General features: G+C 42.4%; 1 protein-coding gene across 2 annotated transcripts in view; it reads left to right on the top strand.

Annotated features, from left to right (window-relative positions):
* Nucleotides 1–13,859, top strand: part of FBXL5 (F-box and leucine rich repeat protein 5) — a 53,757-nt gene that overhangs the window by 33,778 nt on the left and 6,120 nt on the right. For both annotated transcript variants that reach the window (XM_045019924.1, XM_045019923.1), the window contains exons 9-10: nt 6,675–7,397; nt 11,076–11,224. In XM_045019924.1, coding sequence (XP_044875859.1) covers nt 6,675–7,397; nt 11,076–11,224 — 872 coding nt within the window. The remainder of the gene's footprint in view (nt 1–6,674; nt 7,398–11,075; nt 11,225–13,859) is intronic.

Below are 13,859 nucleotides of genomic sequence, written 5' to 3' on the forward strand. Positions count from 1 at the left end.
TTATCACATAGGACAAATGGATTTTGGACATCATCTCAACTGGCTACATCCTAGAATTCTTGTCTGGCCCCCCTCCTCATCCCTTTTCAGGAACTCCTCTCATGCATCTGAAGAAGTGGGTTTTTTTACCCACAAAAGCGTATGCCCAAATAAATCTTTTAGTCTTTTTAAGGTGCCACCGCACTCCTTGTTATTTTTGCTCTCATGAGAGGATTCTCAAACAGGAGGGGGACTCCCTAATCCAGTTGGGAACAAGACATCATGTGCCTTCTTCTCACAAGGAGAAGGGCTTTTGCTCAAGATACTTCCTCACCTCCAAAAAGAAGGGCTGGAGACCCATCCTGGACCAAACAGCTAAATGTCTACTTCATTCAGTGACACCCCCTGGCCTCAATAATCTCCTCCACAAACAAAGGTGACCAGATTGTTGCCCTCTATCTGAAAGATGCATATTTTCATTTGGATATTTGCCCAGTTCGCAGGAGATTTCTTCATTTCACTGTAGGTCCAGAGCACTTTCAGTACAGAGTGTTCCCCTTTGGCCTATTGGTGGTCCTGAGAGTTTTTGTGAAGGTACTTTAGAATGGTGGGTGTGTACCTCCACAGACAAGTCGGCCCAATATTTCCCTACCTGGATGATTGTCTGCTCACGGGTTGGTTGTATCAGGAAGTGCAAGTAAAAGTTGAACTATTTTATGCTTTAGAGCTTCAGGTAAATTCAGAAAATCCATGTACCCCTCCCCGTCCCTCACAAATTACGGAATTTATTGGAGTGAAACTGAACTCAATTGTGGCAAGGGCCTACCTATCTCAGGACTGATTCCTCGTAATGAGGGACCTGGTTGCCCAACTTCATCTCAGCCCTCAGATGATGGCCTGTTCCTGCTTAGGCCTCTGGGTTTGGCTGAGGTTGGTCAGTGCACCAAGTAGGGACTCTTTGGCAAGAAGGTCTTGCTCCCCTGGAACGTGTTACCATTACTCATTTGGTGAGGGACCAAGAATACAGTATGCATTGGGTCCTCTTTGTTTCCAAACCACCTACAAAGACACTCATCATGGATGTTTCTCTTCTGGGATGGGAAGCACACTTGTTCAACCAGACAGCTTGGCATTCCTGGTTCCCATAGGAATCTAGGCTACACATCAATCTTCTTGAGCTTCAGGCGGTACACGAAACATGCAAGATGTTCCTACCTCTTATTTGGTTTGCTCATATCCAGGGTAGCTCAGACATGACCATTGTTTATTATATAAACAAACAGGGAGGATCAAGATCCATCCCAGACTGCAAACAGGGGGTCCAACTCTGGAATTGGTGTATCCCTCATCAGATTACCCTCTCAGCAGTACTTATTGTAGGTGCAATGAACTCCCTTGTGGACAGCCTCAGCAGGTGTTTCCACAGGGATCACAGGTGGGAGCTCCACCCATCAGTAGCGCAGTACATCTTTCATTAATGGGGTGTCCCATCCTGGGAGCTTTTTGCTATTCAGTCGAATGAAAAGGGCTTTACAGATTTGCTCCAGAGTGGCTCTGGACCTCAGCTCCAGAAGGGATGCCTTCCTAGTGTGGTGGTTGACCTGCTGATGTACTGCTTTCCTACCATCCTCTTACAACTCTGTATCCTCAGGAAAATCAAGCTGGACAGGGTAGCAGTGATCCTTATATCTCCTTGGTGCCTGAGACCGTTCTGGTTCACCACCATCCTGCAGTTGGCCTCATGCCTGTGCATTCACATACAACTGTTCCCAGACCTACCATCTCAGAAAAATGGCAGGATCAGCTACTTCCACCTTCACCTCGGCTTCTCTCTATCTGGTGGCATAGTTTTTGGATGGACAATTCATAGGATCATAGAATCATAGAATATCAGGGTTGGAAGAGACCTCAGGAGGTCATCTAGTCCAATCCCCTGTTCGGAGCAGGACCAATCCACCACAAATGTCCAATCCATCCTTAACAATATCAGGAGACTATCTATAGAGAAGAGATTCTCCCTGTGGAGTGATCAGCACCACTTAAAATCTTGAGGAATCAGGAATCCATGTAATCCTGGAATATCTTCTCTTGTTGAAGACAGCAGGCCTGTCCATCAGTTCTGTAAGTGTACGTTTGGTGGCTATTTATATATACCTTCTATTCTTACTCCCCACTACTGTGAAGTTCCTGTAGGGTATCATAAGGACGTTCCTTCTGGTATTTAAAGCAGCTCATACCTGGGACCTGAAACTCATCCTCACTTATGAGTCCCCATTTGACTCCTGCTTCCTACTAGGAGGACAGAATTAGAATTCAAAATGATCTTGACAAACTGGATAAATGGTCTGATTTAAGTAGGATGAAATTAAAAAAGAACAAATGAGTCCCCATTTGACTCCTGCTTCCTACTAGGAGGACAGAATTAGAATTCAAAATGATCTTGACAAACTGGATAAATGGTCTGATTTAAGTAGGATGAAATTAAAAAAGAACAAATGTTAAGTATTGCATTTACGAAGGAATAATCAATCCCCACAAATACAAAATGTGAAATGACTATCTAGGAAGGAGTACTGCAGAAAAGGATCTGAGGGGGAGGAGAGGTGTTATAGTGGATCACAAACTAAATATGGGTCAACAATATAATACTTTTGCAAAAAAAATAAAATAAACATCATTCTGGGATGTATTAGCAGGAGTATTGTAAGCAAGTCATGAGAAATAATTCTTCTACTCTACTCAGCACTACTGATAAGGCCTTAACTGGAGTATTATGTCCAGTTATAGACAAATTGGAGAAAAACATTTTTGTTGCTCTTCTCTGGACTAAAGGTCTACAAAACATGACCTATGAGGAAAGATTGAAAAAATGGGGTTCGTTTAGTCTGGAGAAGCGAAAACTGAGGGGGAGACATAAGTCTTCAAGTACGTAAAAGGTTATTATAAAGAGACAGGAGATAAATTGTTCTTAACCACTGAGGACAGGGCAAGAAGTAATGGGCTTAAATTGCAACAAGGGGAGATTTAGGTTACACATTAGGAAAACTTCCTAACTGTCAGGGTAATTAAGCACTGGAGCAAATTACCTAGGGAGGTTGTGGAGTCTCAGTCCCTGGAGGTTTTTCAGAACAGGTTGGACAAACATCTGTCAGGGATGGTATAGATCAGGGGTCGGCAACCTGCGGCTCCCGGCTCGCCAGGGTAAGCACCCTGGCGGGCCGGCCCGGTTTGTTTATCTGCCGCGTCGGCAACTTCGGCCGATCGCGGTTCGCGGTCCCAGGCCAATGCGGGAGGCAGGAAGCGGCGCGAGCCGAGGGATGTTCTGGCCGTGGCTTCCTGCCTCCCGCATTGGCCTGGGACCGCGAACCGCGGCCAGTGGGAGCCGCGATCGGCCGAAGTTGCCGACGCGGCAGATAAACAAACCGGGCCGGCCCGCCAGGGTGCTTACCCTGGCGAGCCGGGAGCCGCAGGTTGCCGACCCCTGGTATAGATAGTACTCAGTCCTGTCTCAGTGCAGGGGACTGGACTAGATGACCTGTCAAGGTCCCACCCAGTCTTACATATCTATGAAGGTTGCCTTCCTGATGGTGATTACCTTTGCTAGGAGAATAGGTGAGCTTGGGGCCCTTCTGGTGGATCCTCCATGCATGGTCTTTCACAGAGATAAAGTATCTTTGAGGTTACATCCCAAGTTCATCCCTAAATTGTCCATCTGAATTTTACCTCATCTTCTAGTGTTCTATCCCAAGCCTCAGCATAGCACAGTGGACAGATAGCCCCACTCACTGGATATATGCAGGACTCTAGTCTTATCCTTGCATGGGACAAGACCCTTTCTTTGAAGTCTCCAAGATGGTTCGTCACTATTGCTGAAAGAATGAAAGGGGAAATTTTTCTTTTCCCAAAGACTTCCACAACTGCAACCTCCGTTTTTATGGTCCTATGGAAGCCCTACAACTTCAGGCTGTCAGAAGCCACTCAACTAGACCACAAGCAGCTTTGGTGGCTTCCCTACAGGGAATTCCTCTCTCAGAAATATGTAGAGCAGCGACTTGGGGCTCCATTCATACTTTCACCAGGCATTATACCCTAATTTAAGCTTTGGCTGAAGATATTTCCTTTGATTCATTGATCCTTCAGTCTGTAGTACAGAATGTTTCCTGCAACCCTCCTCCTCAATGAGCACTTCTTAGGAGTCACCCTCAATGAATAACCATAAGCACCAGCATTTAAAGAAGACAGGAAGGTTATGTACCTTGTAGTAACTGGAATTCTTTGAGATGTGTGCTCCCTATTGGTATTCACGACCTGCCCTCCTTCCCTTCTGCTTTAGTTCTCTTGTGATTCACAGTTGAGAAGGAACTGGAGAGGTGGTTGGTCCTCTCTGCCCCTTATGCCCTCATTGGGAGGATGAGGAGGCATAGGGTGCAGCCGTGGACCAATGGACGCTGCTGTTGAAGAACTTCCGGTCCCGGGCGCATGGAGCACATTTGCACCCGCATTGAATACACATAGGGCCCACATATCTCAAAGAACTCAAGTTACTATAAGGTAAATATCCTTCCTTTCATGTAGTAGTCAAGAGTGTCTCGGGTTTTCTCCCTGTGGCTCTAGAGCTGATATGGCCTGTAATGGTTAGAGCACTAATTGTAAGAGGGTTCAATTTACTGCATTGTGATCAGGTGTCATGGACCTCTTTGCTTGGGTGGAGTTCTGTTGATTTCACTTTTACAGGTGAGGCTGTAGAAGTTCCATTGGTGTCATTGGGACTTTGTTTGGATGCGGGATCTGCTCTAATAGATCCTGCTACAGTATCGGGCTGAAATTGCGTGTTCTAACAGCATGTATGTTGTAAGTGAGGGGCTAGTGAAGGTTACAAGCTGTCAAAGTTATGGTGGTGGAGCATGTAACATCTGAGCAAAAGATTCCTTAGCACAACATTTAAAGTCTGTTTCAAATGTCAAGCTGGTGGCAGTACTCTATCACATGCTAAAAGATGTCATTGCTTCTTCAAGGCCATATAGAACTTCCATGAGGGATGCTGACCCTCTGGAAGTTATTCACTTGCAGAGCTTGTAACTCCTAAGAAATGTTATCAAGCATCTTATGAAAGTTACCGTCCCTACCAAGGTACTTGGAAGGTTTCAACTAACATTTTTTACCTTTCCTAATTTTTAATTAGGAAATTATATTTGGACTAGTCCTAAATGTGATTTAGTACATCTAAATAAATTTGAACTTTCAAGGCTATTTATTTTTAGTTATGGGTGGGCAAAAAATAACATCTTTACTCAAAAAATGGAAAAAATAAGCACATCTTTAGAAGCCCATAATTCAAAAATGACTCTGCTCCATTAATGTAAAAAAAAAAAATCTTTTGCTTAAGACTAAAGATGAGAGATTTCAGGCTAAAAGGTGTGGGATTTTTTGTTTTTATTGTCAAAAGACCAAATTGTTTCCAGTGCAAGCTCTAATCTTTCAACTTCAGTAATGGAGTTGTATTGTGAAGTTAATATGTTCCTAGAGCTCCTGGAATCCAAATATCCTCTGTTTTAATACTTTAGTAAAGTGGAATGTGAGGGAATCGAGAGGAGGATATACATTAATACAAACGCAGCAAAGAGTCCTGTGGCACCTTATAGACTAACAGACATTTTGGAGCATGAGCTTTCGTGGGTGAATACCCACTTCGTCGGATGCATGCCATGTATTCACCCACGAAAGCTCATGCTCCAAAACATGTTAGTCTATAAGGTGCCACAGGACTCTTTGCTGCTTTTACAGATCCAGACTAACACGGCTACCCCTCTGATACTAATACAAACAACAGCCAAACTTGAAAAACTGTAACAGTAGGAATTATAACATATAAAAAACTATTAGTCTGAAAGACTTAAAAACAAGGGCCAAATCTCATATTTTTCCAATGGCAGAGTATAGTATCTTTTCCACCTTTGCCAGCTTGCTCAAGCCATTGTATGATCTTGCAGTGTTCAAGTTGCTTGGGAATTTCCAGTAGATTAGGACAGCTCTTTTGGCAACTATATATATAGTGAACAAGAACTGCTTCTGAGAATTGTTCAACCCAGAGATTTCCAGTAGCTTCACTTTGTCTTACAAATCATTTTGGAAATTTATTAAACAGTAGTTGTGGACCTCTGGTGGCTAAAATGTTGTAATTTTGCCACCCATATGTAGCGTTTTAAATAACATTACTGAGCATATTTCATTCCATGTTTCTTTAGATATCCTTACTCTTTTTAGGCATTTATAAAAGTACTTCTCACTGTAGTATGAGTGCCAAATCATATTTTTAAATTCGTTAACGTTTTTCTTCTGTCCCTTCAGAGCTGAGGCACGTGTAATATAAATACTTAATGAATTAATTTCAATATCTAACTTCTCTACAAAAGTCAGAAAACTACTTATCTGCCTATAAAAAAACAGGAGTACTTGTGGCACCTTAAAGACTAACAAATTTATTTTAGCATGAGCTTTCGTGAGCTAAAGCTCACTTCTTCGGATGCTAAAATAAATTTGTTAGTCTTTAAGGTGCCACAAGTACTCCTGTTTTTTTTGCGGATACAGACTAACACGGCTGCTACTCTGAAACTTATCTGCCTATGTTTGTTCATTAAGAGCATTTACAAACATACATAGAATTGTATGTTCAATTTATCCTTTTCTGATTTCAGTTGGTCGTGGGTTGGTTGTTGTCAGAGTCTTCGCCACCTTGATCTGTCTGGTTGTGAAAAAATCACAGATGTGGCCATGGAGAAGATTTCCATAGCATTGGGAATCCTATCAGCTCACAACAACAAAGGAGTTCTGAAAAGTTGCAGAAACCGAAGTGCAAAGACTGTATGGAGAAACAAAGATATTACCATGCAGTCCAACAGGAAGTACAGTTTGCATGATATAACTAATGAACCTCTTATCAAGGAAGAAGGTAATGAACACTATTGGACTAACCCTGTCAGCTCAGAAAGTTTCAGCTCTGCCTATGTCTGGATGCTAGATGCAGATGATCTGGCTGATATTGAAGATGCTGCTGTGGGGCGACGCAGAAATATTGAGGGACTTTGTGTGTTGGAACCAGCATCCAGTTTTAGTTGTTCAGCATCCTGTTACAATAAAGACATTGTTGGACTAAGGACTAGTGTCTGTTGGCAGCAGCATTGTTCGCCTACTGCCTTTACTTTTTGCAGTCACTCATTTTGTTGTGCTGGGACAGCACTAAGAACTATACAAGCACTTCCAGAGTCCTCTGCACTGTGTAAAAAAGCAACAAGGACTAGACAGTCAGAGGGAAAAGACTTTGCATACTCTGGGAGTGAAAAATCAGACCAAGAGACTGCACGAGTTCTTCAGTTCCTCAGCCTGTCTGGATGTTATCAGATCACAGACCATGGTCTCAGGTAAGTAGCCATTTTTGAGCTACTGCAGTCATTGAAGAGAACTTCCTAGCTTTTTCTTCCTTGAAAGCTATCAAATAGGATGAAGGCAACAGAGTCCTTTTACACAATGGGCTCAAATTAGGCTTGCAAGATGAGATTGTATGTCATTCTTCTAAAAATAAGAAACATTTTGAATTGTATTAATGCAAAGTGCTCCCTGTTCAGAGACACATAGGGACAGTTACATGATGACTGAATTTTAATAGCCTGATCAACATAACATTTTCCTGGTAGTGATTGCGGGAGAGGTTTAAAGCTTAGCTTTTATGTGGTTACTTTTCATGTTTTATGGCTTAATTTAATTTTGGCTTTGTGGCACTTGTTCTAAAAATTTGCAGTAGTTTTTCCCTGGAAGAAAGAATTTTTGAATCCCCAGAAGATATGTAGTTTTATCTGTCTTAAGGTGTTAAGTTTTGGATGGGTCTTGGAATCCAATCCTTAGAAGTATACACATCTTCAGCAAGAAATTCATAGCTGGTTCATTGGCTTACTATGTGAAAACCTGAAAAGCTAGAGTAGTGTCTCCTTTAAAAATGTTCAGATACAGTATTGGGCATAAACTGTATGTAAACAAGAACTAGTTGTGTGTGAGATGATATATACAGATGCCCCCCAACTTACGCAATCGTTCCATTCTGGAAAGCTTTGCGTAACTCGAAAACATATACCCGTACGTTACGTAAAAATTTCCGCAACTCGAAAATCCTATTTCTGGCTTATGGAACTTTTTCTGTAAGTGTGAATTTGCGTAAGTCAGGTCTTGTGTAACCTGGAGAGCATCTGTAATGCATAGCAAATGAATCTTGACATGGACATTAAGGACTTGGTGCTCATGGTTTAGGGAAGACTAAAAAAATCATTTCTGAATGTGCAGCATAGCAGTCTCCTAAGACCTTCAGTATTTCCAGACTCATGAGCTGCTGCTCTTTCTGAGTGGAGGATAGGATAGGGAAAGGAGCTCTTTCTCTATTTTCATGAGGAACATCAAAACACATAATTAAATAATTTAAACACAAACACTCCTTGCTTTGGAGAAGACAGAAAACCACTGATGTGGCAGAAAACTGTAGATCAGTCACTTTTTTTAATAAGGTTTCTGCAATTTTTTGTTTTGTCTACACCAGGGCTGCACAACTCGTAAAGCGGTGAGGGCCATATTACCCCAAAGAAAACAGCTGAGGGCCGAATCCCCCCGGCCCCGTCAACCTGCCCCCCCAGCGCCGCCAAGGCCCCCCGAAACACAACACCCCCCCAGCACCGCCCAGCCCCCCTGAAATACTCCCCCCCCCCGCACCACCTGCCCCCCGGAAACAAACCCTCCGTCCCCAGCGCTGCCCCACCAAAACAGCGGTATTGAACCTTGGTAATATGTTATAGCAGGCCCCTAAGGTAGTATAATTAAGGTAAAAGAAAAATGTCTTTTTGCTAGAAGTAGAATAAGATCTTCCCCCAACTTTGTAATCAATTGCCCTGTTGAATGAATGAGGTGTGACTGTGGAAGGCAGCACCTCCAGACAGCTGCAACCCTTGGAGAGGGGATGGGAGCCAGACCAGATCAGTAGAACAGGTCAGCCACTGACTGCTCGCTCACCTCCTCAGCCCCCCACTCCCCCAGCTCGCCTCCTCAGCCCCCGCCCGCTCGCCTCCTCAGCCCCCTCCCCCGCCGCCAGCTCACCTGCCCCCCCGCCACTGCCCGCCCGCTCGCCTCCTCAGCCCCCTCCCCCGCCGCCAGCTCACCTGCCCCCCCGCCACTGCCCGCCCGCTCGCCTCCTTAGCCCCCCACCTCCCTGGCTCGCCTCCTCACCCCCTGCCACTGCCTACCCGCCTCTTCAGCCCCCCTTCCTCACCCACCACTTGTCGCACAGTGAGCCCACCTACTCACCCCCCGCGGGCTGCACAGTGAGCCCATACGGGCTGCATGTTGTACAGGCCTGGTCTACATCATACTGCACATTTAAAGATTTATTATAAAGTAATGCAAATACAGGAGTCATGATATAAAGTGTCACTCGAGTTTTAAAATTTTCCCATTGGCCTGATTTTCAGAGGTGTGAGCAACGCCTTCCTCTCATTGGTTTCAGTTAGCATATAGATTCTTAAATACAGCTAGGAATACAGGTTTTAAAACTGAGTGTATAAAGGTTCACATTAAGAAGATAATTAAACACTACAACCTAAATGAATGTAGCATTAAAAATACACTGTTTAAAATAATTAAAAGTTGGGGTTGCAATAGCGACTTTAATTTAGTCTTATTGCGTATGTGTAATATTTTCTATTCTTGTTTAAAAACATGTAAAATTTCAGTTTTTATAAAATTAAATTAAAAGGAGCACCTATCATTTGCTCTATCTGTCTTTGACCATATCACCATAAATGTATGTATATTGAATTAAACATTTACACAATACCAGTGATGGCACTGAATCAAAACCCTCTTTCTTATTGTGCCTGGATTTAGGACAAGTTCAAATCTGGCCCTGAACTTTGCAGTGTGGTACTATTTGTGCACCAAACAAATGCTAGGGTGAATCTAATACACAGTGGTTAATTTTGTGGTCCTTATTCTGGCAAAACATCCATTGAGTTCACTTCTTAAATGCCTGTCATTCAATAACAAATTATAAAATAGCACAAAGATCAGCTTTGTGTTAAAATGTGGAATCAGCTGTTCTTAAAATCAAAAAGGTTTGTTTCTCAGGGAATAATGCCACGTTGTATTATTAAAAACAGTACTTGAGTTAAGCTAAGACTTGCAGTTCTAATGTTGTTCTCCTCTGTAAAAATGAGAGACTACACCAATGTTGAATGAAGGTTCGGTGTGCAAATCAATGGGTTCTGTAGAAGAACTGCACCTTTCTCTTGTGCAGCAAGAGGACCTGGTCACAATCTAAGTTAAACTTCTGGAAGTTACTGTCTGGGGATAAGAAATTGGGAACAGTTCCACAAGTTATGGAATTGAGCATCTCCGGCTAAAGTAATGTTTTTGGGGGACGTTGTTTGGCTCTGGGTTTTCTGAAAAAGTAAGGCTGACTTCTAGCCCCAACAGGGCAACTGGACACTTACTATCTGGATTGAGCCCTGGCAGGAGTTCAGATGTTGGTGCAGCGCTGAGTGAAGAATTTTGTTCTTGTCTGTGCTGGCTCTAATCTTATAACTGGCAGAACTCCAGCCCACTCAGCCTAGTTGCTTGGGCAGTCTGGAGCTTCCCTTTCAAAGGAAAAGAGTGGCAAAAAAGGGACCTGGAGTAAGGAGGAGAAAGAAGAAGCTCTAGTTTCTTGTTTTTCTAATTGTCTTAAATAATAACTTTGCTTTAGCATCTGCAGTAGGCACTCCTTGTAATAAGCAGGGGGAAGCTCAGGTAATATTAATACTGAAGTAATCTCATCTAATTTAATACAAAATTGGCAAGTTCAAGGCTGACCACTGCATTAACAACTCCTTTGATTTTTATAAAAAGAATACTTGAGCATTGACATGGGGTGTTAACATAGGGCATCACCTTCCCTTGTGTCAATGCTAACATTGCTTGATTTTAGAAAATCCATGAACTTGGCAACGCAGCTGAAATATCTGCATTGACTGCAATCCAGTTCTTTGTTCTGTCTTAACATGTTTTGACTTTCTCTTTGATCATAGGGCGTTGACCCTGGGAGGAGGACTGCCGCATTTGGAACACCTTAATCTCTCGGGTTGTCTTACTATAACTGGTGTGGGCCTGCAGGATTTGGTTGCTGCATGTCCTTCTTTAAACGATGAACACTTTTACTACTGTGACAACATTAACGGTAATGTCATTTTGTAAAGTACATGATAACCTTTGGGGCTCAAGGTTTTGATTTGGAGAATTTTTTTAACTTTTTTTGCAGTATAGCAGTGAGTTCCGTGGTTTATCAGGTTAGCCTTTGCCTCAGTTTCTTCTGTTTGTTACACTGGATTTTTAAAAATTTCAAATAGTTTGAGAGCATACCTATTGTATAGGTGAATATTACTTAAGGAAACATATTTGTGATTCCTTGTATCTTGCATCTAAATTAAATGTAAGTAACAAAGGATGGAAATATCTCTCAGTTTTATCGGTTATCCTCAGCACAGTGAGCACCCTCAAATAAACCCCAATCCCTCAGTGGGATTGCTTTCTTATGGTAGTGACACTAGTCATGTGGGCCCATGAGACTAAGGCTAAGTGCTAGTAGCACGGAGGAGAGAGATCATGTTGATCAATGTGCAGAACAATCCATAATACTAGAGCACTGATGTATGTGTGTTCACACAGGGCATCTCCTTCCCTTGTGGTCAGTGCTAACTTTTCTAATGCTGAGATGCTTTGTACGGCCCACTTCCTTCTTTGTGGAAGATGTGATGCTAGCTTTGTGTTGTTTTTGCCCCTTTCTAGCTCACAGTGGTACCAAGATAGTGAATTAGGCTTTGTACAGCGAATTAGGTTCCAGCTTCACTTCAGAGAAACTTTATGGTTGGTTTGTAACTGAGTATAATTGAAGGGTGTGGGTTTCTGTGAGGGGAATGTTTGACTTTCCCATTTTTACTTTAGTTACCTTCATTGCCTGTTCTCAACGCTGAACCTGCATCCACTTCTGCTCTCTTTATGCTAATGAGGAGGCAGAGAAGCCACAGTGAATAGATATAGGCTACCTTCAGTGACCCTATATACCTACTTGGATAGCACTGAGCGGTGCTGAGCCTAGGAGAACAGATGCAGATATTTTTATGCATTTAGTGTAGTAGAATGAGTGTCTTATGACTATTTAAAAAAAAAAAAGGCTTTTGTCATCTTCCCTGAACTGTTTGCAAATATACGTTGTAAAGATTTCTTCACCACTATTGTCTTTGTTAAATGTGGATTTTGAGGACTTGCTGTAAAGGACAAGTAGGCCCTTAGATAATACATAGAGGAGTATTTCACTTCTCTAAAATGTGAGCAGTTATGGTCTCAGAATGATAGATATATACTTGCCCAATCCTCTAACCCTCCTCTTGGTATTACCCTGGTTGATGGGGCTAAAGAGGGGGGGGGAGGAGGAGGAATCTTGAGGATTAGATGAACTAGTGAGTGTGTATGCTATATTATTTATATTTTGGTAACTCCCAAAAACTTCAGTCAGTATTGAATCCCACTGTACCTGGTACAGTACAAATTCATATGAACTCATGGTTCCTGCCCCTAACGACTTGTACTCTGATATATGCAAGATGCAACAAGTAAGTGTAACAAAAGAGGAGGGCAGGAGAGGTGATTGAGGGTAATATTGATGACATCACACAGTTATATAAGCTAACTGTGCATGATTTGATGGTTCTGAATTATTTAAATATTCTTTAAAAATCAACAATCCCCACTGGCTCACTGTGTCTTTTGTATATGTAACTTCATCTGTATAGTGCTTTTCATCCTGAAGGCATGTTACTTTAGCTCTGAGGTGGAACTTGGCAGAGCTTTAACGGTAGAAGCAAAGCTAAACTGACAAGTTGAGGGTCTAATCCAACTTCCATTGGAGTTGATGGAAAGATTACATTGACCTCAGCTCGAGTTGGATTGGGCCCTAATACTGGAGGTGAATGTAAATATTTTAACAAAACCCACCCTTGCTTGGTATTCCGATACTTAACATTTTTATACTTTCGCTCTGCATCTCAGCTACTGCACCCTCTCTTTTCTCAGGCTTCCTTGGTGCTCTCATTGCTTTTCTCCATGGGATTCAGGATGCAGCTGCTAAAATGATTTTCCTTGTCAGTTGATCTGATCATGTCAGCCTCTCCCATTTAAATTCCAAAGTGATTTCCTGTTCTGCGCAATGTCTTTTTCAAAGGCCTGTGCAAACCTGTCTTCTACGTCTTTGAGGTAGTTGCTTATGTCATTCCCCTCTCTTCCCTCATTCTGTCAGTGATGCCAGCCTTGATGACCTGTTCATGTGCTTTACCTGCCACTCTTTCTATGTCTTCTTCCACTTCCACCCCGTAAGGCATTGAACACCTTCCCAAATCTAGTCTACCAAGCCACAATAGTCTCTTCAACTCCTCCCAGCCCATTAAGTCTTGGCTCTTTTATGCTGCCCACAAGAAATGAGTCTTATTTATTAAAAAACAAACAAAAAACAAACAGACCCAAAAACAAAAAGCACTTCTTACTGTAGCACCGAGATGTACATGCCCAAGCTTGAGTAATTTTGCAATCCTACTGCTCTAATGCTGGTCCTTACCCTCACTTACTGCATCATATCTAAAATTAGTTTCTGCCCTGAAGATCTTATAATCTATGTCCTTCTGTTTGTTCTGTAAAGCATCCAGCATGTTTTTGGATGCTGTGTAAACAATTACTATGTCAGGGATAATTTAGGGAGACAAAATGTAATTGCCTAAATTGCTCTTACTCTTAGGAGAGGGGTCATAGAATCTTTAATGATC

The sequence above is a fragment of the Mauremys mutica genome, chromosome 5 (genome assembly GCF_020497125.1).
Source record: "Mauremys mutica isolate MM-2020 ecotype Southern chromosome 5, ASM2049712v1, whole genome shotgun sequence".
NCBI classification, from domain to species: domain Eukaryota; kingdom Metazoa; phylum Chordata; order Testudines; family Geoemydidae; genus Mauremys; species Mauremys mutica.